This window comes from Chenopodium album, chromosome 19 (assembly GCF_948465745.1).
Source record: "Chenopodium album chromosome 19, dcCheAlbu1.1, whole genome shotgun sequence".
Taxonomy (NCBI): Eukaryota; Viridiplantae; Streptophyta; class Magnoliopsida; order Caryophyllales; family Amaranthaceae; genus Chenopodium; species Chenopodium album.
Genome location: NC_137852.1, coordinates 40,066,150 through 40,093,423, shown reverse-complemented (window position 1 = coordinate 40,093,423; position 27,274 = coordinate 40,066,150). Strand labels below are relative to the sequence as shown.

At 33.7% G+C, this 27,274-nt stretch overlaps 2 protein-coding genes and 1 pseudogene across 9 annotated transcripts; 1 reads left to right on the top strand and 2 right to left on the bottom strand.

Moving 5' to 3' along the window:
* Positions 1-5,022: 5,022 nt before the first annotated feature.
* Positions 5,023-13,542, bottom strand: LOC145593671 (putative disease resistance RPP13-like protein 1). Of its 8 annotated transcripts, none has more exons than XM_081649973.1 (8): positions 9,696-13,542; positions 9,552-9,613; positions 8,585-8,787; positions 7,474-7,578; positions 7,094-7,202; positions 6,369-6,569; positions 5,690-5,789; positions 5,023-5,481 (listed from the first exon to the last, which is right to left on the bottom strand). In XM_081649973.1, exons 1-2 carry the CDS (start codon positions 13,441-13,443, stop codon positions 9,606-9,608), a joined length of 3,756 nt encoding a protein of 1,251 aa, XP_081506099.1. In that variant the 5' UTR covers positions 13,444-13,542; the 3' UTR covers positions 5,023-5,481; positions 5,690-5,789; positions 6,369-6,569; positions 7,094-7,202; positions 7,474-7,578; positions 8,585-8,787; positions 9,552-9,605. The 8 variants fall into 8 exon arrangements, with proteins under 8 accessions (XP_081506099.1, XP_081506102.1, XP_081506097.1 ...); XM_081649976.1 differs by having other exon boundaries at positions 7,474-7,568; XM_081649971.1 differs by having other exon boundaries at positions 7,474-7,565.
* Positions 13,543-13,580: 38 nt separating this feature from the next.
* On the bottom strand, positions 13,581-14,275 carry LOC145593673 (putative disease resistance RPP13-like protein 1). The gene has a single exon (XM_081649980.1). The coding sequence runs from the start codon at positions 14,161-14,163 to the stop codon at positions 13,744-13,746; it is 420 nt and encodes a 139-aa protein (XP_081506106.1). The 5' UTR covers positions 14,164-14,275; the 3' UTR covers positions 13,581-13,743.
* A 5,678-nt stretch (positions 14,276-19,953) lies between these two features.
* LOC145593670 (putative disease resistance RPP13-like protein 1) lies at positions 19,954-25,626 on the top strand (annotated as a pseudogene).
* Positions 25,627-27,274: the final 1,648 nt, after the last annotated feature.

The following is a 27,274-nucleotide window of genomic DNA, read 5'->3' as shown; positions in this document are numbered from 1 at the left end:
TTCAGCAATATACATGTAAATTTGTTACCAGTATTATTCATTTATTTCATGATTTCAACTCAAAATTGCCCACTCAAACCCCAAAAAATAAATTTTTTAACAACTTAATTCATAAATTTATTGATTAACTATAATAAATGGAGAAAACCAAATGAAATTAAAGAAAAGTTGGAAATGGGTTTTGGACATACCGGAGTTAAAGTGGAGCAGAGAAGTAGATGACTAGATGGAGCGAATCCGGAAAGATTGCCTCAAGCCTAAGAGAAAAAGGTGATGATTTTACCTTATCCCCTACCTTTTATAAAAAGTAGAAACATACTCTTATGAATGGTGTAATGCCAATTATACCCTTCAAAATGTGTATTTACATATATACCCTCATTAATATGTAGATGCTATTTTAATGAATAGTGTTTAGACAACTATACCCTCTAAAATATTTATGTACTTTTATGCTTTCATAAATGTTAGTTGTCTTGAACATTTATACCACCTAAATATAGTTGATTACATATTTTCTCTTAGTTGGAAAAATTTCTCTTATTGTTAATTTAAGTAATTTTGTGATTTAAAAGCCAAACCAAAAAAACCTTCAAGATATGGCTAGCTATGACGCGCGCATCGCGCGCGTTAGCTGCCCTAGTAAAAATAAAGAAAGAAAAAGGTGATAATATATAATTCCTCCGTTTTAATTAACAAATTAAAACGTTAATATCTTTAATTATCGATAAGTAAACATTATAAAAAGTTATATTTTGAAAATATATACCGTGACGAATCTAACAAGACCCCACATGACTATATTTTTCATTACGTATAAATCACAAAACATGGTATAAAGGGAGTGTATGAATAGAGCTAAAATCAAAACGTGTCAACTAACAAACAAATGGAGGTAGTATTTAGTACTTTTCCGGATAGATGCAGTAATTCCTCCATTTTTTTTTTTTTTTACTTAGAAAATATGTGAGAGATGATATACGTAGTATATTTTTATTATTTGAGGGGCTTGACCCAGTTTCTCAATTGAGAAACATCAATGTTTCTCAAGATGGCAAATTGGTAAATATTTGCAAAGTTACCAATATTTTATTGTTTTTTTGTGGCTGACTCACCATCTTCTTTCTCCTTCTTCAACCTTTCTCATCTTCTTCAACCTTTCCATCATCAATGGCTGACAAAATCCAACACCATAACAAACACCACTAACACCATCACAAACCCCATCCCCACCCCAACACCACCATCTCCGGCGGCTTCGCCGCCGAATCTAACGAAAACCCCTAAGAAATATGTATAAAGTTAGGGCATAATTAACCCCAAATGATAGGTGTTAGTCGATTTTGTGAGTTTTCCCTCCTTTGTTGAAGAATTCCTTGACTTTTCAGTCTTCTGTTCTTGAAAAATTCTCAACTTCCATTGTTGAGGAGAGAGAGCGTAAGTGTGTTTGTGGGTTATCAATTTGCTGAAATGACACAACTAACCTTGCTAATTTGAATAAAAATACGAAAATGCCCTTTTGAGAAACATACAATGTTTCTCATGTTGAGAAACTTGTATTTTCTCTTATTTAAGTGGGGACATGGAAGAAAGAGAAATGAAAAATAATTTGAGTGGGGTTTAAAGTAAGAGAGAGAAATGATAAATTCTACGGAATAATACTTTCTTCGTTCCCTTTTGATAGTCCCTTATGGGCAAATTTTAGTCCCAAAAAGTTCACCCCATTTGCTTTTTCCAACAACCATTAATATTAAATTTCTACCAAAATCTCCTCCAATTTGCAACAATACTTGTGCAAATTTAGATTTCCCATGTAAATTTTGTTTTCCCATGTACTTTTATTATTTTCTCTCTCTACTTTTTTGCATACCCAATATCAATCAATTTACTTTTTCAATGTCATTTTACTATTCTTATTTATGTATATCAATTCCCGTGAAAAATGCGCATAAGGGACTATCAAAAGGAGACAGCGGAAGTATAAAGTTACTAAATATAAAAGGGATGCATTTTAAAAAACACTTATAAAAGAAAAGTGGTGCAAATAAAAAAAACGGAGAGAGTACTTTATATAGTTGTCCCGGATGTCAAATAGTAACATGTATCAATGTATAATGGAAAATTTGTCTAAAAGGGACAAATATGTTCATTATTTGGTTTGGAAGGACCTTATATGTTTAAAGTGATCTCAAAGGACCTTATAAGTATATTTTGTTATTTGGGGGAACCTTGAGGTTGAAATTCGACAATAATTGACTTTTTTCTTCAATGTCGACCTCTCGTGAGATGGGAAATGATTTTGGCACACCCCCAATTGATTTTGGCACACCCTTATGTGAGAGCATAGTTTTCTATGCTCTTCTCACATAGGGGTGTGCCAAAATCAATAAAGGGTGTGCCAAAATCAATTTCCTCGTGAGACCTTAAAAATGACTCTCTTTTCTTTTTTTTCAATGATTTCCCTCAAATTTCCTTATTTTGATTTGTGTCATTTGGAAATTAGAAGAGAGAGAATGAGTAATTGGAAGGAAATCGTGGAAAAAAAGAAAAAGAGGAACATTTTTTAAGGTCACGTAAGAGGTTAACATCGGAGAAAAAAGTCAATTATTGCCGGATTTCGACCTCAAGGTCCCCCTAAACAACAAAATAAACTTATAAGGTCCTTTTAGACCACTTTAAACATATAAGGTCCTTCTGGACAAAATAGTAAACATATTTGTCCCTTTTAGACAAATTTTCCATGTATTATTGACACAAATTAAACAAATTATATAAAAGGCAAATGCAGCCCAGAAAGACCTGCGTAGACCTGATCCACAATAATATTATTGTGGACCCAAGGTTTATACACACGCAACTGACATTATATTAAACATAGTGACCCTTGTTTTTGACATAATAACCTTATTTTTAGCATAGTAACCTTTATTAAAACTAGTATAACGCTTAATATTATTGTGAAGTTAAAGTACGGCGTATGACCCTAATTTTAACATAGTGACCTTTATTATTTATATTGACCACTATATGAAATATTTTATTGAAAATATAAACCTCTTATAGCGTATATATTATTAATATGACTTTTATTTCAACATAGTGACCTTATTTTTATTATAGTGACCTTTTTTTTATTAACAAAACAACCATAGTTTCTCTAATGTTAGTGGTCCAAAATAAATTAGTGTGAACCAGGTCCATTTAAAAATTTGTAAATGCCCGCATACCCTTAATTCATGTAAGAGCAATATATGTTATAGAATTATACACCGTATGTAAAAAAATAACGATGTGATTTCTATAAATTCATTAGTAAGATTACTAATTTTTATATGAGGTTTTCTCATGTTTGAGTGATTACTCTGTCATGGTTATAATATAGGGGTTATTCAATCAGCATTGTAAGGTTTACTTTATTACTTTATAGTTACTCAATAAGTATAATAAGACTCACTCGGTCAATATAATAGAGGCTACTTTGTTAATGTTGTAAGGATTACTTTGTTTTTTAACAAGCAATCATACGTCATGGCTAGCAGCACAAAAAATATGCGGCATGTATAATCCCTAGCTCTACTCTTCTTTAAAGGTGAGAAGTTCTAAAACGCGGTTCCATATAGGGATGACCGAGAATCGGATATCTGTATTTAAAAATTCCTAAATTTAATATCTATATCTAATCCGAAATTTTCAAATACTCGATATTTGATCTGGATTCGAAAATTTGACGTTCGGATAATTCGGATTTCCAATATCTAACCACTTTAATAATATTGTTTAAATACTAGTTTAATGACAAAATTGATTTTTTAAAGGCAAATTGATATATATGGAACTTTTTTTTTCCATGTTGACAATTAATTCATTTTAACAACTTGAAGAACAAGATAGATCAAATAGGCTATAAATTTTAAAAGTCCAACAACTAATTTTCACATGTTACATATACAAAAACATAATTATACACAAACTTGCAAAACTAATTGTTATAAGTTACTCCATCCGCTTTTAAATACTTGCTACACTTTTCATTTTTGACCTTTTTAAATACATGCTTCATTTCTGCTTGTTTTTAAATACATACTCCATTTCTGCCCGTTTTTAAATACATGCTCCATTTTCTTATTTGGAAAGTTTTTACATTATTTAATTTATTTCTCTCAACTAGTGAACCCAATATAAATCATATTTTATTAATTTTATATTCTCTCTTCCCCAATTCACTCAATTACTTTTGTTTTTTACGTAGTACAATTGTTTATTCTTCCATCTACCCCCCATTACCTCCATATTTTATTACCCCCTCCGTTCCACAATGATGTTCCTGTTTGGAATCTTTGACTTTTTTTAAGAAAGAGAGAATCTTCAAAATTTCTCTTAATCTATAAGAATAAATATAGTCATGTGGGATCAGTTTGATTCGTCTTGAAAAGTGGATTATTAATATCTAACTTTTATAATTTTTGCTAGTGTGAGATTAAAAATATTTGCGGTCAAAGTTGGGTAAAAATTTGCATCGATTTACGAAACAGGAACGTCATTATGAAACAGAGGGAGTACTTTATCCAATTTCACTTAAAACTACGCACATAGAGAAATGAAGCAAGTATTCAAAAATAGAGGGAGTACGTAGCAAAGAGCCTTGTTTGAATGGTCATCTTTAACCTTTAGATGTTGTTGCTTATCTAAGCCTGTTACTAGAATTTCCATTTTTATCCCTTGGTTTTTCTTTTGTGTGTCACGTTTCACTATGTCTTGGGATTTTTTCTTCCTCCTCCCCTGAATTTCTTGCTTCACCATTTGCTTTCTCTCATGTCCTCTCACTTTCCCCTCTCTTCACTTGACCTAACCCGAGCTTGGAGGCCAGATTAACCCAATATGCCTAATTATGATTTGAGACCTGACTTGATCCGAATACCCAAATTAGCACCTCAAGCTTTGACAAATAAGCCAGGAAAACACATGTATATGTATTAGCTAAGAAATCAACAAACATTCAGAAAATAGTTGAGCAAATACCACTAAGCACAAAAGCAAATATACTTTCAAATAGTCAAAAGCTCAATGTATTCCCCCATGACTTTGTTTGCCGTTAAGCTATGTAATAGCAATCAGGCGCAAAACTAAACAGAGCAATCTCTCTGGTACATATTACATTAGCATGAAATACAGTAGAATTTACTCTACAATTATAGCCGCCAACACATTAACCGAAATCAGTGCAAATGACACTGTTGAGGGTCATCCAACTTCTCTTGGTAAGGGAACTGCCGCCTGCTGGTGCGAATAATAGAAGGCATTAAATTCAGTTTTAGCAGTTAACTGAGTTAACAACATGGTCTGCTGATTGCTTTCTGTCTACTATTCTGTTGAGTGAAGGATAGCACTGAGCTTCTTCACCATAATTGCAGAATCATCCTGAATTTGTTTGATCTGCCCTTAGCTAATGTCTAATATATCGCTCTCAGTTTCTCATGGACACTGCAATTGAACCAAGTAATCAAAGTTAGCACACAGAAAAATGAAGTATACTTATAGTTATCCTTTTGTATGCAACTTTTTACTTAATAAGTGATGATTCTAAAGTTCATACAAATTTTTTAGTTAATAAGTGCCGCATTATCTTTTGAATGCTCAAATTAGATACGTGGTCAATGATAAAAAGTTGTATTTTTATATAAATGCTCACCCTAATCCCTTAACATTGAAGTTTAACCATCCATATATAGTGCAGACTTGACATACAGCCAACAATGTGGAGAGACATTTTGCAGCCAGCAATGTGTCACCTGATAAAAGAAATTGCTAGCAATATTATTAGGGAAAAAAATTATACATAGACATACATTAATGTTTTCCAGTTTGTAAAGTTTGTAGTACATAATTGCAATCTAAGTGCTAGCTATAGATCACTGATTGATTAAATTATTTAATCAGCAGATTGAAAAGAGTGATATGTAGTGCAGTTGCTATGATATAATTATGCACTAAGTTTTACAGACATGAGTTTACAAGTGAAAAAGAAATTATTATTTGTTTCACAAGTATAAAAATTCACTTTAGATTTCATTGCCAAAAGAAAAAAACATAAAACTGTAGTATAGGCTGATATTCAAAAGCCGGATTCATTGATCAACCCAAAGTAGAAAACAGAAGAAAGTTAAATTCATTGTAATCTAAAGCAAATCGTCAATTTGTGAGTCTATAGTAGTTATAGTTATAGGCACACCCTGATGATTAGTCCACGAATCAAAAATGAAAATTGGCAACAAATTGGTAAGAATTATGCAAGTGATTACAGTTATCACAGTTGGACTGTTTTTACTATTCACATAATGATTACAGTTCAATTCAAGGCAATAACATACCTTCAATTTCTGTATTGTAACTGATTACAGTTGAACTGTGCCTAAATTCCATGCTTTCAAGGTTGTTTAATAGGCAAGCCATATTGATCAAAAAAATCCTCAAAAAGAGTTTTGTACAGCAGCTCATCAGATCACGCCCTTTGATATTGGTGGTTGGTGCTCACATATAGTGTCCTTGGATGTTTCAATTGAATTGAAAGTCTGAGACATGATAATAGCATAGGTATTCATGTCATGATAGAAACAATTTCAAGATAAACTGATTAATTAAAATTTTCAACTGTTAACCAGACGCTCTAACCTTACATAGTTCACGACCTTTGCTAACTAGCATCAAAACTGCAGATCTTAAGAGTGCTTTTATACATTAAATTTCAGTTTAAAAAACCATCCTTTAATCATATGCAAAAGTTTGGCCTTTTCTTCACATTTATGTGCTCAGGAACTTCTTGCAACATCAGATTAGTATCCTTCGGAAAAATGCTTAACAGAACATCTTTGTGTAGCTAAAAAAATTGACTCTTTGCATAAATAATTTATACACAAATAATGAGGCATATTTGCAATAGGAAAATATTCAACAAAAAGCCAAACTTATTAGCAATTATAAAATGTATGACTAAATTAGGCTCAAAACTGACAACTGCTGCAACAGTAAACGCATATATAATCAGCTGGAAATGGTAAAATTATGATTTAATAAAAAAAATTTCTATAAAAGTCACCTTATGATTGCTTCAGAGAGCTTCTATAGATAGTTCTTGTATTGGCAGAGCTTGGTTGACTACTTGACTTCCAGCCTTCCAGACAAAAGCAGAGAGAATGTTTCGTTCTCTGTAGACATGAGGCCGCTCTAATCACTTGTCAAAATTTGTTCAATAAAAATAAAAAAAATAAAAAAAGAACAAAAATGAAAGAAAAAAGAAATTACTTTAACATTAGAATTTGAGACATTAATAATGATGAGACAGCCAAAAATCTAGACAGTAAACACATGCCATGAGTTGAAATTCAAATCAGGTATCATAATTTTACAGATCACCATCAACAACTCTCGAATATACCTCTTAAATTGAAATGAAAGCAAGAAAGGCTTTTTCAATACCTTTAAAATGACTAATGTTATCACTACTATTTAGCTTTTCTCGGCTTCTTGAGCATAAAATGAGCAAACAGTTGCATTTGAAGGTCATGTACCTGCTATTACAATCTATCAGAACAATGCACATTAATATTCTATTAATGTTCCAACATAATAATATTATTATGAAGTATTGTATTATTTTTAGCTCATCTTAAAAACATCTATAAAGGTAAATATGTACAAGTAACTATCAAGTTAAATAGAAGTACATAGAAAAGGTATATATGACATAGTGACTATGTCTATCACTTTGAACAATGACACAAAGTTTAAATTCAATTTGAAGCTAAACTGTACTACTGCAGTATGTCTTGAATGATATGCAAAAATGTACAGCTACTTGGTTGATCAAGTTCTCCCTCCAGCAACTATAATTTGAGGAAAAAAGAACGAAAGCGCAAAAATAAAAGTAGGCAAACATAAAGGCAATACGATGTACTAAAGTTCTGATCAAGATTTTACATGCTCCTAGAGTTCCTAATCAATGTATCTCTTAACCAATATAATGTCCAAGCCTCAAGAGAATGCATGCTGAAATTTCAAGATCAGACTAGTTTAGATACATGAAGCCACTGCAAGGAATATCTGAAAATAATTTTCAGTACAAGAAAATGTTGTTAAAGATAACACCTTCATTTATCTAAGTATACTGATCTATTGCATAAATAAAGTTATCCCAATTACAATCATATACCAAAAAAAAGTCAAAATATATTCTATCTTTGACTGAATGATTGATTAGACTGAATTGACAACAACTGCAATTTTATTTAATTTTTTTTATTTTTATTATTATTATTTTTTTTTGACAACAACTGCAATGAAAAATGCAGATTCATATTCTTATATATTCACTTGACAATTTGATTTAGGGAAGTTCCAATGATTGCTAGGATTGTTGCATCAACATGCTGTCAAAGAAGTGTGATGTAATAAAATACTACCTCCGTTACATATTATTTGCAACGATTTGACATAAAGTAGAGAGGGAAAATGTCTAATCGTTGCAAATAATATGTAACGGAGGTAGTATAAGTTGGTGCAAAAATGAAAAATGTATATGTAAACTTACTTGAATGGGCTGAGCTTGGTTGGCTTCTAAGGCAGCGAATATGTTCTATTCTCAGCATGTATAAGGCCATTGGGATTGCTTTCTCAAATGTTGTTCTATCATACCTTAAAATGGTAAATGTTATTACTACTGTTAGGCTTCTCAGCTTTTTGAGTTCTTATCACCATAAAATGAGCAAACAGTTGCATTTGAAGATCAGGTACCTGATATTACAATATTTCAGAACATTGCTCATAGTTCTATAACTTTTCCAAAACAATAATAATACTATTTAAAACTATTTTTTGCTCATCTGAAAAACATCTAAAAAGGAAGATTTGAAACTATCAAGCTACATAGAAAAAGTGTGTACAACTAAAATGTTCAATCTCCGCAATGACACAAAATTTAAATCCGATCTGAAGTAAAAATGTAGCGTGTCGTGAAAGATATTTATATATGTACAACTAGTTGATTGATTAAGTTCTCCCTCCCGCCAATATTATTTGGGGAAATTCCCTGTTTCTCATGGTGAGAAACAAAGTTTGCTTCCTCATTTATTTGCATTATTTAGGAAAACAAAACAAAAGCAACATTGCTATAATGTTCCTCCACTTTTCTGTTTGAGGACCCTAATAATCATTGATTTGAGAAAGCAAAAATAATAGTAAGCATAAAGGTAACACAATGTAATAATGTTCCTAAACAACATACTCAGAATCTCTTAATCAATACAATGTCCAAGCCTCATGAGAATGCATGTATGCTGAAATTTCAAGAACCCTAGTTTAGATATTAGTAATCAGACATATATAGAAAATTTCATTTAAGAAAAACCCTTTATATATCTGAACTTATTGATCCATTGCATACGCAAAAAAAAAAAAAGTCAAAATATGTTCTATGTTATGACTGAATTATTGATTAGACTCATAAGAAACAAAAATTGCAAATTAAATTGGCTTGAGATAGTTGAATTTATACTAACCAGTTTATGATCTTTTGCTCAAGTAAAGTTCCATTGACTGTTAGGATTGTTGTATCAACAAGCTGTCAGAAGTGAGATATATGAAAATGTCAGTCGATGTAAACATGAAAAATGTATGTGAGACCATTATTTAAGCAAACTTACTTGAATTGGCAGAGCTTGGTTGACTTCCAGACGGAGGCAAGGAGAATCTTCCATTCTCTGTTTTTATAGGGCCATTGCGATCACTTGTCAATTGTTGTTCTATCATATCACACTCTTTAATGTAAACATCATCAATGCGTGGAGGAAGGCCATTGTCACCAAAGGATTCCAATTTGGGGCAATTTCTGATGTTCATCCAGTCTAGGTTGGGAAGAGTGGAGCAACATATTGTTTTCAAATTTTGGAAACCCTCTATCCTTATTATTATCAAAGAAGATGGAAAGTCAGGATAGCTAATGGACTCTAGTGTATCAACACAGCTGCCTACATTTATAAGTTCAAGATCACCAAGAGAAGTAAGAAGGTGCAATCCCCACTCTTTTATTGGTTTGTCTATCTTGGTTCCTCTTATTTTAATCTCCTTCAGGTTTGTGGGTAAACCTCCTCCTGGAAAGTTGTGTAATTCTGGGCAATTTTCAATTGATAAATGTGTAAGTGAGGTGAAATTGCTAAACAATGATTCAAGCCTTGGGCAATCCATAACATCAAGGTGAGTGAGGTTGGGAAGGGTGCTGCCATTGGATATGCTTTTCAAATTTTGGAAACCCTTGATTTCTAATTTGGACAAGGAAGAGGGGAGAGAAAACTGTGGGCATGGAATACACTCTACTGAATCTACGGAGCTGCCCACATCTCCAAGGCTAAGGTAAGAAAGTGAATGAAGGAGGTGCAATTCCCACTCTGTTACCGCCTGTTTTATGTTCATTTCTCGAATTTTAAGGGATGTCAAGGTTTTGGGTAAACCACCTTCAGCTAAGCTATGTATTTTAGGGCATTTCACAATACATAAGTCCTGGAGGGAGGTAAAATTGTGCAAAGGAAGCCTTTCCATATTCTTGCAATACTCTAAGTGAAGAATTTCTAAAGCTGGGCATTTCACAATACCAATAGAGACAATAGACTCACTGAATCTAACAGAGAGCTCTTTAAGATGCGAAGTTGAGGAAGATGAATCTTCAAATCCCAAGGCTCGTAGTTGCTTGCAATCAGATATCTCTAGCTGTTGAAGCGTCACCGGTATCTGGTCAATTGTAATGGGAAGATTGGAGCAATTGACAATGGAGAGCGTTTCATTAAGGTGTTGAAAACGCCAATTAAAGCCAGTTATCTCTAATATATTCTCAAATTGTATCCTTTTTGAACAGGAAATTACATCTGCAGTTGAAGACAATGCTTTGCATCCATCAACCCTCAAGTCTTGCATCAAAGGAAGGCTTGGAAGTGACACTCTCATCTCCTTGCATTCTGAAATATCTAGTGTTTTGAGATTTGGGCAAAGGGGAGGTAGATCGCCTTGCAACGACAAACATTCTCTAATGAAAAGCTCTTCAAGAAGAGGGAATGCCCCATTGTTGTCAATTGGTGAGTGTACCCACTTCTCCCAGGATTCCATACGATAAAAATTCAGTCTCTTCAAAGCGGGAAAAGGAGTTGACGACTTCCCATAAAATTCAAGGCCTACCTTCTTAATACCGTTCATTTTTCCAATCCCAAGAATCTCCAATGAGCATAGCTGCCCCAGTGGAGGCAAGCATTCACATTTCTCACACTTCTTCAACTGTACGTTAACCATGTTATTAAAAGTGGGATGTCCCAACCAACTGGGGAATGTCGACCCCATGTACCCTTCTAATCTACACGCTTTGATGGATGTGCAAGGCTGCAACTTCTCAATCACATCTCTCTTAGTCGTGTCATCAACCTCATCCGTACAAGTCCCCCATTTCATATGCAACCCATAAAGACACTCTTTTTTATGCAATTGGGCTTCCTCTGCATCCTCAACATGTGTCACATTTTCTAGCTCAGAAACTATTAATCTTCCACGGAGTTGATTCAACATGCCTAACTCCCTTACTCTAAACCCAACTCCAGTTGCCAACTTAAATCTTCCCAAAGTTTGCAGGTCTTTCAATTTTCCAATTCCAAGAGGCATCTCCTTTAAAGATGTGTATAGGTGACGAAGTCTAACAAGTGACCCAACATATGGAATCTTCTCAAGTTTGCTACAACGTTCCAAGTGCAGTGTTTGGAGATTCCAAAGATTCCCAACAGAATGTGGCAAGACTTTTATGCTTTTGAGTTCGAGACGGAGGTAGCACAAGTGTTTTAAATCACCAATAGATTCTGGCAAAGCTTCAATTACATACGAAAATAAAATCAGAGTGCGTATGTAATGAAATTTTTTAAAGAGATCTAAATATTCAAATTGCAAACTTTCTTTGCATAAGAAAGTTCGCAATTGAGGAACCATGATTTCATCATTTCCCAGTGTTTGAACATTTTTAGTGATATATAAATGGCGAATTCGCTTAACATTTCTCAGTGTATCAGCATCAGCCACATAACAAACTTCACCCGCAGCCAATTCAGCCATATCATGGATGAGGTCATGCATGATGAACTTGTCTCCACCATATGTTGGAATTATTTTTTCAAATAATGACCTTGATACCAAGTCATTGAAGTATTTGTGGCCCATGTCTTCCATACTTTCAGTTTGGGTTTCTGGCAGGAAGCCCTGAGCCATCCATAGTAAGACAACTTCCATCTCTTTGAACTTGTAATCTTTTGGAAACACAGAACAATAAGCAAAGACACGCTTCAAATGAGATGGCATATGATGGTAACTCAACCTGAGAACCGGTAAAACACTGCTCTTCTCACCCCAAACGTTGCTCTCTAATATCGTTCTACGTTGGCTCTTGTCTGGAATACTTTTGAGGAGACCTCCTAGAGCTTTTGCGGCCAAAGGCAATCCATCAATCTTTTCTATGATAACATCCCGCAAGTCGGTGAGGTCAGAATGTACTTTTGCATGCTGCTGAAATATAAGCCAACAATCATCTTTTGACAAACTTTCTAACTTGATGATATTGTGTTGAGTAGGATTGTTAACCATCATCATTGCAATACTTTCAATTCTGGTTGTCATTATCACTCTACTTCCTTCTGCAGCGTGTTGGAAAGGTTCCTGTAGCTTGTACCAATCATCATATTTGTCGCTCCAAATATCATCAAGAACAATAAAGAATTTTTTGCCTTTAATCTCTGCCTGCAACTTCACTTGTGCCTGATCCAAGTTGCTACAGTCGAAATTGCTCTGGGTCGCCGAGTTAATAATATCTACAGTGACACGTTTGACATCGAACACATCTGAGATGCACACCCATGCCTTGAGATCAAAGTAACCATTCAGTTGCTCATCGTTGTATAAATACTGAGCAAGGGTCGTCTTCCCAATGCCACCCGTTCCAACAATAGGAATCACAGCATAATTCTCAGCACTCTGATCATCTTTCAGTAGCATTGTAATTATCTCTTGTTTCTTATCATCCCTTCCAAAAACCTTGCCAACCAAAGAAGTGGATTCTCTCTGGCGTCGAATAGTTTCTGTTTGGAGGGTCTGCTGCTGCAACATGCGTGGTGCAGTGAGGCTCAAACTCTGGGTCTGGTTCTGTATATCTTGCAAGCGCTCAGTAATGTCGTCAATCTTCTCTTGAATGTCTTGATCAAGAGGGTTGAACAAGGTGGAGAGACTACCCGTAACTCTTGAGCCACTTGCATAAATGGTTTGCACCTGATAATCGAATTTAAGAGTTATTGAAACTTTCTTTTTCCCCTCATTAATTAAAACAAGAGAGACTACCCACGGCTCTTGAGCCACTTGCGTAAAAAAGAAAAACATTCTGTAAAAGACTCATTACAAGACTCCTTATCCTATTTTTTTTTTTTTTTTTTTTTTTTTTTTTTGAGGAATATTCCTTATTTAATTAAATACAACATTACACAGGTTATTTTCGGTTCCATAATTAATATGCTTATATTAATTAAAATAGTAATATGGATTAGGTTACTATGTCCACTGTCAAGTAAATGTTATAAGATCTCATCTTAGATAGTCCCAAAGTTGAACTTGTTTCATCAGTCGCAACTTGCAAGTTAAAAAAAAAAACAAATAAAAAAGTACGAAGTAGTATCTAATATTCTAACTAGTATTATGGCAATTAGGGACAAAAGTAGACATAAGCAAGGTAGCAGTACAAACCATATTGTTTAGAATCCCTTGGTGAGAGTGATTATCTACTGCATTAACTTGATCTTCCTCTGCCTTTTCCAACTCGTAACGCCGGGCTTCGATTGCGAAATGATCCAAGATATCCTCCATGTCGTAAGCTAAATCTTGGAGATCATTGAGCCATAACTTGACAGGTTTGCTGTGAAACTGCTGCAGCTCAGCATCCTCCAACAGAGCTTCCAGCCTAGTAAGTTGTATCTTCCATTTCTTGATTATTTTCGGCAAATCAACTCCACCAATCAGCTCCAAGAACTTCTTCCCTCCAGTTGTCAGCATCTGCTCAAACAACACCTGCAGAAATGCAGACAGAAACGTCTCACCAATGGCCATTCTCGATCAGCTTCTTCTTCCCAATTTGTGTTTTTTTGTTTTTTAAAAAAAATAATTTTGCTAATGTTTTTGCAAAAACAAGTGATTGTGAATAAATAGCGAGCTATCTTAGTTTGGGATTTTAAGGGTAGGAAATGAATTGTTGGTGTGGAAAAAGACAATATACTCTCAAGTGGGCTTTTGTTTGACTTGGCTTTTCCTTTCTTTTTTTTTTGACCACTCACACATTTTTTTTTTTTTTTTTTTTTTTGTACAAATAAATATATTCTGAATCAAAGTTAAATTATTTTTATTTTAACAAGATTATTAATGACTACATTTTTATTTAGCTACATATCATCAAATTAAAGGTGGCCAGAATTAATTATATGAATAGTACGGAGTGTATAAGAAATATTGCTGAAATATATATTCAATACGAAGTATAAAACAAAAGCTTGATTATGTTGCAAATCTGTAATGTTAACCTTGAATGAGTGTCCAACCACGGAGAGAACCAACAATGTACTTATGTACGTCACCTGATATAAGAAAGGATGTGCAATGCTCTTAGGCAAAAGCTTATATGCTATTGTATCTAGCTTTCTACATTTTTAGTGCAAACATGCGTTAGAAAGATACAAATAATACATTTTCTAGTAAGTTATTATTACATTTTTAGTGCAAACATGCGTTAGAAAGATATAAGTACATCACATGAAGCAGGGTTGCTATGATATTATTATGCAATAAGTGTTACAGACAAAGAATTCACTTTATATTTCAATGCCAAAGGTAGGAAATAACTTGAAAAACCATACCATTGGCTGATATGCATAAGCAGGATTCATTAATTCACCATTAGCACATTATATGTATCATTCCTTAATGCTTCAATAGCCGAAGGAAGGAGAAGGCTTCGGGCCTTTTTTCTTCCTTTCAAAGAGGAACAACTATCTTATCTATGACCAGCCATATGAGTGTTATAACATTATCCATGTAGCAAGAGAATAATGTGAAAATTGACTGGTTTATTGTTAAAAGGTCATGACTTAAGACCCCTTACCAGAAAGAACAAAAAAAAAGTGAAGAGTACACAGCATCTGCATAAATGAGTACTAATGCAGTGATGCGAGGGGGGAATTTTCTTGAGCTAAGTGTGTTATTTGATGAAATGATTGTTTTTACCTCCAAGGTGGGCAGATAGAAGATGTAGAAAACAACCTAACAAATGCAGCTGCATTTAGGGACTTTTAAGAATTGAGATGGCCTCAGAGTACGCAAATTACTTTTTTTTAAAAAAAAAAAAAAAAAAAAAAAAAAAAGAAAAGGGTAACAAATAACAGCTAACAAGCATCATCCATGTTTCCTTCAGCTATGAGCGACAATGAAGTATGACAGTACATATGTCAAACGCGAGCCTGGGCCGCAAACCAAGAGAGAGATTCTACTTCACAAGTCCAAGGAGGTTCCATCCCAAAACCATATGGCAATAGGAGGAGTAGCCCCTTAGCCTTATAAAGTGTTTAACTCTCTCTTCTTTAATCAATGTGGGACTCTTACATGTGTTACTTGGTGGGATTTACTTCAACAACATAAGTTTGTAATGATAAAAAAATCATGAAATTATATCAGCAATACTACATGCCTAAAGAAGAAAGTCTGGCTGTTAATGAAATGAAAAATAGATGAAAGGCAAATTCATCGCGATTAAAAGCAGATCGTTAAAATTTTGGGCTACAAAAGTTATAGGTGCACCTAGATGACTTGTCCCAAAAACAAAAGTGAAAATTTACAGTGTGTAGGTATTATGCAGATGGAGAAATCAATACACAAAAATTCAAGGCAAAAATAAACCTTCATTCATGTTTCCCCAAACCAAGCTAAGCTATAGTCAGAATCCTAAAATCATGCTTTCAAGGTCGTTTATGCAGATTATTAGGCCCGGGTCACCCACCTTGACGGGTCGGGTCGCACGCACACTCCACTCCACTCCACGTTGGTTTTTGGGCACCTTCCCTATTTGGAGTGTGCTTCTACATATAAGGAGCTTCTCACTTCCTTAAGCTTTCCATGTGGGACTTGGGATGAACACCCCAACACAGATATTCTGTCACGCAACTCATCATCAAAACAGCTCATCAGATGTCAGATCGATCTTCATTGATGAAACCGAGTGTCCTTGGATGTTGGAATTGAGCTGAGAATGTGAGACATGATAATAGCCTAAGTGTAAAATTCATGATAAAAACAATTACAAGATAAAGTAATAACCATAAATCAGGTAGTCTAACCTTACAGAGTTTATGTCTGATAATACTCATAATAGCTATGGGAAATTCCTTTCTCATATTAGCATTTTCGTGAATAAATCAACAACTTTTTCATAATCAAAAGTGCAGATCGTGAGAATGCTTTTGTACAATTTGATTTCAGTAGAAAACCATGCTTCAATCATATGCAAAAGTTTGGTCTTCACTTCACGTTCTTGTTCACAGGAACTTCACTATATTGATTTCCTGAGGATAAAAAAATACTGTGTGTTGTAATTGCCTAAATGCACTGAAGCCTACTGCTTGCAGGGTTGCACCCCTTTTGTGTAACGAAGATAACTGAAAATTTTATTGTGTTAACCAGCAGCTAGCCAGATGATTATAAACAGTTGAATTTCATTGAAGGACAATCACAAGCAATTGAAAGAACAAAAGCATTGGTTTCAGAAGTCAAAGTTTTAAAATACATTACTCAACATATTCCTGTTAAATGCTAGGGAAGCTTTGGTAGATGTTATTACCGTGGTTAAGCTTCTCATTAGCTTCTTGAGTCTTGACACTATTATTGAGCAGACAGTTGCACTTGAAGAGTATGTGCCTGATAAACAGAACATTGCACATTTATTTTATTAAATATTTTCTGTAAGTTATTAGAATGACAAGACACTTTTTAATTTCTGAAATTTAACTATATCTCATGAAAATTATGTATAGTTCTTTATGCTTCTTTGATGAACATGTACTCCCTCCTATAACAAAACCAACATCATAATAATGCATCTCAACTTGTTTTAACTCTTCAATTGTACCTGAATTATATACTCTGTAAAATTTAGCAAATTAACAGAGAAAGTGGAGATCATATTACGCTACTCTCCACTATTTATTCACTCAACATAAATAAATTATATTATTCAACAAGTAAACATAAAGCCACTAACTCAGGATGGTATTTTGATACTACTCTGGATGGTATTGTCTATATAGATTATTGGTGCTTACAGATAAGGTACTTTTTTTTTTTTTTAAAAAAAAAAAATATTAAATTACGAAAATGACCGTACTAGAGACCACCTTGGTCTCTACCTACTTGAGACCAAGAATTCCTCTCCATTGAATGGGTAGACAATACTCTTTCATTTGCTGTCTGTTCAAACATTACTTCTTTTATTTATTTATTTATTTATTTATTTATTTTTTATTCTTTTAATTTTTTTTGTTTAACAAAGAAAATACTCGTATACAAAGTTATAGATATTAAATTTCGTACAATTGTAATTTATTTTATCTGTGTCAATATAATTAAGTTGGGTTGGACTTCTAGTCAAATTCGAATCAAGTCAAGTTGAGATCAATTTATTTTGGGTAAGGTCATTTCAAAGTCATGAATTATAAAGTCCCAAGCAAGTTAAAATCATAGAGACTATGGGTGAATCTTTGATCCATTACACTAACAAATTACGGAGTACAACTTAAAATATGTTCTAGTACTACCTCCGTTTTTTTTGTTGCAGTAAAGGGGTACTTTTGTGCGACATAAAAAAATTATTTGTTACAAATTGCAACTAAAAAAAATGGAGGTAATATAAAAATCAAACTAGTTTAGTTCAAACTATAGTATACTTCGTATATTTTTTGACACATGGTTCAAGCTATTAATGATTCTAGGCAAAATGAATTATTGGTGTGAATGAATGACATTATAGCCGGGTAAAAACTCTGGTAGATAGCTATTGTCCAAATGTGGGTACTCACAAAATTCAATTATTATTGTACTATGTACTCTCCATACTTATGTTGATGATTTTTTTACCGTTCACACTACTAGGATGATAATTCGGGTAATTAGATAGAGTTTGGGTTGACTTACGATGAATTCGGATCTGTTAGGGTCAAGGTTATCCTTTTAACACGTCTTGATTGGGTTAGTTTAATTTCTAGTCGGATTAAGATTTGCTAAGGTCGTGTTTGATTCAGGTCAAGTTCAGATTGGTTCATATTTTATTCAAATAAATTCATATTGAGTTCCAAAGATATTTGACAAGTTAATTTCAGGTCATGTTTGAGCGGGAAGATTTTTTACAAATTAAGAAATTGCATTATTACAGTGAACATTAGAGGTATCAAAACCAATGATAGAGTATATAACCTAATCCTTGCTTCAACCAACAACTTATTACAGAGTACTATTGCTCTCTATCTTTCATTTCACAATGATCATTGGAGGTTTCTCTATCAGTATATTGTACTATTCTAGTACGTAGTAACCAAGTAAAGCCTTTATCTTTCCCATTCGATTGATTATCATCAAAGTGTATAAGTTAAACATGTTATGTTTATACTTCACTCGGCATGATAATACAAGCATTTTAGTATATCACACATTACCGAAAAGAAAAAAAAGGGATCATTTCAGAGGTCCAAATAAATAGATCGGATTCAGATCCGAATATTATGAGTCGGATTGGACTCGAATTCAGATTCGAGTCTAGGGTTTGTAAACTAAACGAATCGGATTCGTATTTACCCGTATCTCATCTATTGTCATTCCTACTAACATCTACTCCCTCCGTTTTTAAATACTTGCTCCACTTTAAATTTCCATAATGATCGTTTATAAATACTTGCTCCATTTCCTTATTTGGAAATCTTTTATTATATTTAATTCATTTCTCTCACCTAATGGAACCCAATAGAATTACAAAAAGTCTTATATGTGGCTAGCTACACTGTGTGGTCAACTATTATAAGGGTTATTTCGTTAGTGTAATAGGGGTTACTTGGTCAGTGTTACAGGGGTTACCTGGTCAGTGTTATGGGGGTTACTCGGTTAATGTTACAGGGGTCACTTGGTCAGTGTTATAAGGGTTATTTTGTTTTTTTTATAAGTGGCTACACAGTGTGGCCAATAACCACACACAAGACGTGCTGATTGAAATATATTTTATTACCTTTACATTCTCTCTCCTCCAATTTACCTTCCATTAACCTCACTACCTCCTTATTTTTATTACTTTCTCCAATTTCTCCTAAAATTACTCCGCGCATGAAAAATGGAACAAGTATTTAAAAACGGAGGGAATACTAGTTACACACATAAATGTTACTCATTTTCTAAGAAGTGAAATTCCATAGGAACTGAAAATTAAAAGAAGTAAACCTTTCTACGCTCAACTAAATGATCACTACATCTAGTTTCACTTTCCTCAACTTAAAAAAAAAAAAAAAAAAAAAAAATTTACTTTTGAAACACTCTCTCCATGTTAAATTGTTAAGATAAAAAATAATTATGGCAAGTAGGTCTTTTTTTTTTTTTTTGGTGAGTTACAGAAAGGAATTGTGGGTATCATAACAACTAAAATGAGAATATGACAATTTATTTGATATTGACCTAAAAACCAATGTGACAATCTTTAAGAGATGATGATAATAATTTTTAATTTACGCCAAGAAAGATGAGGACGGGTTATGGGTGGGTGGATAACATTAAAAGGTTGACTATTGACTTACCCAAACCACGGGGTCTTGACAATTCTACTCAAATAATAGTGTTACACCCCACTATCAACCATTAAAGGAAGACTCATAGATGATCGTTTACTTCTAATTCACAATAATATAGCCTCAATTGAATTTCTAACATATCAAAGTAAACATACATAAAAATATAAAATGGCTATAGGAGAAACATTTCTTTCGGCATTTTTGCAAGTATTGTTTGAGAAGATGTTGTCACCCGGAGTTACAATGTTTATGAAGTTAATAAAGGGAGGCGAAATACAACGAAAAACCATAAAGCAATGGGAGAAGCAACTTAGAATGATAGAGGCGGTATTAAGTGATGCCGGGCAGAAGCAACATGATCGTAGTAATAATGGTGTAAAGTCATGGATGCAGGATCTTCAAGACTTGGCTTATGATTTAGAGGATGTGTTGGATACATTTGCTACACAAGCTCAAATTTATGAGTTGATTAAGGAAGATGTGCACGGCCGTGTTTTGAAGAATAACGACCCCAATTTTGCTAGTTCACCTAGCAATAATATGGTTTGTTAAGTCCTCCACTTTATACAATGTTGCTAACTTGCTTAGCTTAGCTTCCTTGCTAGTATATATTCTTTACATCCCTAATAATCTTCCTATATTTGTTTTTAATTAGTTCTCTACAAAAATAAAAAATAAAAAATAAAAAAACAAAAAAATAAAATAAAAAAAATACTTTACCCTACTAATAAGAGTAATAACATGCCGTTGATTTTTTTCCCCTTACATATTACTTTACCCTACTAATTTCTTCCAAATCTAATAAAAAGATTATTTGTAAATTGATCAAGTATTAAGAGAATATACAATTTATCAAAAAAAAAAAAAACAAAAAAAAAAAGAGAGAATATACAAACCATGGAGATTATTGTGATTTAACATAAAAGGGTATATATCCAATTGATTTGGTTTGTAATTTGGACCGATTTACCAGTTTGGTTTTGTACTTTTATCCAAGCATAATTTGTCTGTATATTTTAAATTATCAAATTTCAAGGTGTTAAATACATACCTGTTAATAGGATATATTTTTATCCAAACGAGTATAGATATTGAATAACCCATTAGGCTGCCACTTGAGTAGATGGTGGGATGGAAATTTTATGTGGGTATGATAATTAGTTGGTATGACTTGTCTGTATTGGGCCATGGGGGAAGAATATTTAACTTATTGGCTACTTGCACAATCAATCCCACACCTTTTATCTTTAATCTATCCACTTAAATGAGTATAGATACTGAATTCATACCCATTAGGCCGCCACCGGAGTAAATGATGGGATGGAAATTTTATGTGGGTATGAATTGTGAAGTTGTTACTTGCACAATTGCACCCACACCTAATTTTGTTTAGTTATTAGCATTAGGTCCCTTACAAACAAAAAAAAAAAAACAAAAAGCAAAAGACTAAAAATGAAAAATATAAGTACTATGTAGTTTTTTAAAACAGAGCAAAGCATAAAGTCATCCCCTGTGTTTTATAATTGTTATTAGCACTTGTCTAATTTTTGCCACTGCTTGCTTTTGTCGGAATTTCCTCAGTTAATTATGTTGTTCAAATCAATCTTTCTGGTCATTTTGTTTTCGCCTAGTGATCTTCTCATTGTGTAGCTTCTTTATCTTGCATACCACCTGTTCGATGAAATCTGGCAATTAGATTTTAGGCAATATTATGGATTCTATGGACAGATATGGATGTTGTCATGTTGATATACAATAATACAATACAATCATAAAATGTTGATTATTTCATATAGATTTTCTGGTTTTAATTTCATACAATATCATACTTCACATAATTTTGTCTTACAGAGAAAATATTTTTACCTTAAGCAATGTACATAGCCAGCAACTATATAGCAGTAGCTAACATGTTTCGACTGATTACGGAGCATCAATTTGATGGTTTAATCTTTCGTAATGAGTTTATTATCGAGTACTCAGTGTATGCAAATTCACTAACAATCTCAAATTTTACAGCAATGAGTTTTACTAATGTTCAAGTTTCCTTGCTGCACTACATTTGCTTCAGTAACAGATACTAAAACAGCAAATTTCTTTTGACAGGTGCAAAGCATTGTTGTTAGTGGATCGAAAGCTGTGGAGCATCTGTCATTCATGTTCAACTCCGGCCAAGATTTAACAGCAAAGATAGAAGAGATTAATCAGCAGTTGAAAGAAATTTTGAGCCAGACTAAGGGCTTAGGGCTTTCTGTAAATTTGATGCAGCAACAAGTTATACCTCCAACAGCAGGACGAGGATGGAAAGGCTGGCGGGAATCAACTTCTTTGTTATGTGAGCCATTTGTTTATGGGAGGGAAGGTGACAGAAAAGAGATCATTAGTCGACTACTGAATGATGACAACTCGATAACTGATAATAACTATATTGTAATTCCTGTTGTTGGAATAGGAGGCATTGGTAAGACGACTCTTGCTCAGCTCATTTATAATGATGAGGAAGTGGATGTGTTTTCAGTAAAAGCATGGGTTTATGTATCTCAAGTGTTTGATGCTAAAAGAATAACAACATCAATTATTAATTCAATCACTGGTGAAAGCAACACTTTTTGTGATCTTGATCTAGCTCAGGTGCAATTGAAGAAAGTGCTAACAGGTAGACGATTCTTGATCATACTTGATGACATATGGAGTGAGACGTATAGTGATTGGGATGGGTTACGAACCCCATTAAGAGCAGGAGCGAAGGGAAGTAGAGTTGTGGACTACAAGAAGCCAGAAAGTTGCCAGGATCATGAATCCACAGCTGAATAGTATGATTTTGTTGGAGGGTCTCTCAGAAGATGATTGTTGGCGTATAATTGTACAAAATGCATTTGATGATGCTGGTGTTTCTTTAAGCCCAAATTTTAGCTTAATGAGAGATGATATGACAAATAAATGCAGAGGCCTACCCATGGTAGCAAAAGCTCTTGGAGGTCTTTTGAGGACTAAAGTGGAGGAGGATGAGTGGCAAGAGATTCTTGACTGTGATACTCTGAGGATGAGCGAGAGCAGGGTATTAGAGGTATTGGAGTTGAGTTTTCATGACCTCCCATCGCATCTGAAACGGTGTTTTTCTTATTGCTCAATTTTTCCATATGATCATGTATTTACAAAGAAGGATGTCATCTTATTGTGGATGGCAGAAGGATTTTTACCCGAAAATGTAGGAAACAAGCAAATGGAAGACATAGGCCATGACTACTTTCATGATCTAGTATCAAAATCATTTTTTGAACCGAGCATAAGGGGATCAGAGTACTTCAAGATGCATAGCCTACAAACTGATTTGGCCAGGGAGGTTGCAGGTAAATTATGCTTAGCAATAAAGGATTGTTCAGTATATAAAGATTGGCAGAAGGCTTCTTGTAGAGCTCGACATATATCCTTCTCTAAACTAGATGAACCTGAAAGATACAATGATACCGTTTCCTTAAAGGTCAGCCACTTTCGTACTTTTGCTCATTTTGACAAGCATATATTTTCTGGTTGTTCAAATCGAGTACTTGATCTTATAGGAATGTTTCAATGCATGAGGGTGCTAATGCTACCTCACATGGGACTTACAATATTTCCAGAATCCATAGGCGATCTTAAGCTCTTACGGCTTCTCAATCTATCATACAATAATATTGAAGAATTGCCTGGATCCTTAAGCAACCTTGTTAATCTCCAAACTCTGTTGTTGAAGGGTTGTGACAAACTTCAAAAGCTGTTGGAAAATATGAGATGCTTAATCAATCTTCGCCATGTGGATATTGATGGCACCTCTGTGCATGAGATGCCGTTGGGGATAGGGAATCTGACAAACCTGCAAACATTAAACAATTTTATCATAGGAGCAAATGCACCCGTTATAAGAGATTTGAAGAATTTGAATCATCTTAGGGGAAAGCTAACTATAACTGGCTTAGAAAATGTGTTAAGCTCCAATGACGCAAGAGAAGCAAGGCTGCATCAGAAATCAGGTCTTCATGAGCTAGAGATGGTATGGGATTGGGGAAACTTTATTAACGGGGTTGATGACAACACTAGAATAGATGTGCTTGATCAGTTGGAGCCTCACAAATCTATCAAAGTATTAACTTTGAGGAACTATAAGGGTGTGGCATTCCCAAGATGGTTGGGAGACCCTTCTTTTACTAAGATGGTTATTATAAAGCTAGTAGGTTGTGAGAGATGTGAATCTTTACCACCACTAGGGAAGCTGCCATCTTTGAAGGAGCTTGAGGTTCAAGAAATGCGTGGTCTTAAAGTCGTAGGTTATGACTTTCATGGTGTTGATTGTTCAAATCCATTTCCGACATTAAGAACTCTGAGGTTTAAGTCTATGACGTCTTGGGAGAGTTGGTTACAGTCAGCTGATGACAGGGGATTCTCTTGCCTTCTAGAGCTTTCAATCAAGGATTGTTCATCTCTACAGCAATCTTTACCTTCATGTCTCCCTTTGCTACACACACTTGAGATACAACGTTGCAAGCAACTGTATGCCTCACTTCCAAGCCTCCCTCGACTCCAAAAGTTGATAATAGATGATTGTTCATCCCTTGTCATGGTTGATCAACTACCTCTGACCCTTCGGCAATTAGTTATCTCTAGTTGCCAGAAACTGCAGTTCGTGGAATTCAGGGAATCATATTCTTCTTATGATGAAAAACTTACTCTGGAGGTTCTGGAGGTTGTCAATTGCCAATCTCTGTTAACATTGTTGAGTAAAGATCGCCTCAAAACCCTTGAAGCTCATAGTTCTTTTCCCACTTTAGGATTAACAGAAAGAGGAAATATTTCTTCTTCTGATCTTTCATTATTTGAAGAAGGTTTGAGTCCATCAAAACTTGCTAACCTCACCAAGTTAACAATAAGTGAATGTCCCTATCTCATCTCATTTCCGGAAGATCTTGTTCTCCCTGGCCTACGAAATCTTCTGATATCAGTTTGTCGAAACCTAGAGTCCCTCCCAAATCAAATGCATAACTTCACTTCCCTCCAAGACCTGATTCTTACAAATTGTCCAAAAATCCACTATTTCCCAAAAGGCGGTCTACCCATGAACTTGATTTCACTCTACATGGATGGACTCAACATTGAACAACCAATGCAAGAATGGGAGTTGCACAACCTCTATTCTCTTGAAAAGCTCTCAATATCCGATATTGGGTGCTCTTCAAATTCAGTATTCAACTTCCCAAATGAGGATATCCGTCTACCCTCATCATTAATCGGATTAGCCATCAGTGGTTTCATAAATATGAAATCAGTATCTTGCTTGGGTACTCTAAATCTCACATCCCTCTATGTTAGGGGGTGTCCAAATCTTGAATGTTTTTTTGAAAATTTTCTTCCTCCTGAACTTAAGGAATTATGGGTTGTTCAGTGTCCTGTACTGAAACGTCGAATGGAAAGGGATCCTCTTCGTCACACTCTATCTTGCATTACTCATCTCCGATTTTGCTAGTTTTTTGCAGTCCCTATAATGATAAGCTCATACCATGTGATTATGTGACTATCATACATCCCAACTATGCACTACTTTTTAACGTGTTGTTGTTAATTATTCAGGTCTTTTATTTCTCTTTATTTTCTTGATTTCAGAGTACTGTATTTCTAGAATGAACAGAATGTAAATTCCATGAACTAGCACTACAAATAATAAGTACTGATTTTGAAACGATATTCGATCTCCAGCCTCCAGACTCAGTCTTTCTTCAGTTTTCCTGCTGTAAAAACATGAATGAGGTAGAATTGCTACTTGTATATCTAATATCTACTAAAATTTATGCTTAATTGATTTGATATTATGGGACAATTTTCCTAAAAAAGCATCAGAGAAAGAAATACTAGAAGAGTATGGGTATCTAAAAAGTATATATAATCTAGTGTGATATCTCAATTGATACTATATGATTCCTTCAGAAGTGATCATTTTGGCATCTGCAGTACTATTTTATGCAGTATGTATACAATTCTTCAAGCTTTAAGTTGCTTAGAAACATAAACTAGCATAAAATTAGATGGTGGAATTTATACTTTCGGTTATAATATTTGCCAAATAAAAGAATTGGAGCCAACTATCACTTAACACCATTTCACTTCGAATCTTGAATATCAAGATGCCTATAAAAATGTGTATATATAGTACGATAATCGAATCAATTAACCTATACTAAAAGCAAACCTAAAGTGACACTTGGCACGATGTCATTACAAAATTTCCCGCCTTTTTTACTTTCCTTTTTTTTTTTTGTTTTTTTTTTTTGTTTTTTTTTTGTGTGTTTGTTGTTGAAATTTAATGACTTTCATTTTATAAGATACAAATAATTCTTATTTCCATTTTGATAGCACATTTAATCCAATCATACTCAATTAATTTTTTTTAACATATATTCTTTCTATATACGAGATATCTATTAATTACAAATATTGAAATATACTATAGATTAAAAATAAGGTATTGAAATACATCATTATCTAAGATTATTATAATATTATCAATTTTTTTTTCCAACTTTATCATTTGATAGTCTAATTTATTTAAATTAAAAATAGAAAAATAATTTTGGTAGCATACTTTGAATAAATCTTAAAATTATATCTAATGTTTACAAGAACAACTGAACAAAATCATAAAATCATTCTATTATATTATACTCCCTCCATTTTTTATAAGCTAGAATTGTCGAGACACAACGAACTTTGACCATCTATATTTTTAATTAGATATTATTAAAATTATGGAAAAAAAAAATTATAAAAGCAAACATTATGACAATAATCCAACAACATAGGATGTGTTTGGTAACTAGCTTATTTGACCTACATTAGCTTATTCACTATTAAATAGGTCAATTCAAGGTGTTTGGTAAGTAGCTTATTTAAAGAGCTTATTCCACTAAATAAGCTCTTTTTCAAAAAGCTCTTTTTGGGAGCTTTTTCAATTAGCCTATTCAATTCTTATATTGAAATGACACTTATACCCCCATTTAATTAAAATTTCTAATATGAACTACCTACCCTACAATTAGTTTATTGGTCATTTCACATAATCAATTAGCTTTAAACAATCAGCTATTTACCAAACACTTTTCTACAATCTAATTACTCTGATCTATGCATTTATGCAATGTAAAACCCCTACTACTCGCTAAAAATATATATTTAAAAAAAGTTAATTACATAATACTAATTATCATAAAGTAATATAAAATCAACTAAATTTTTATATTATGCCGGTCAAAGTGTGTCAACAAATTATAAGGACAAATGTACATGAGTTCATATATGGGTCAAAGTGTGTGAACAAATTATAAGCTAAT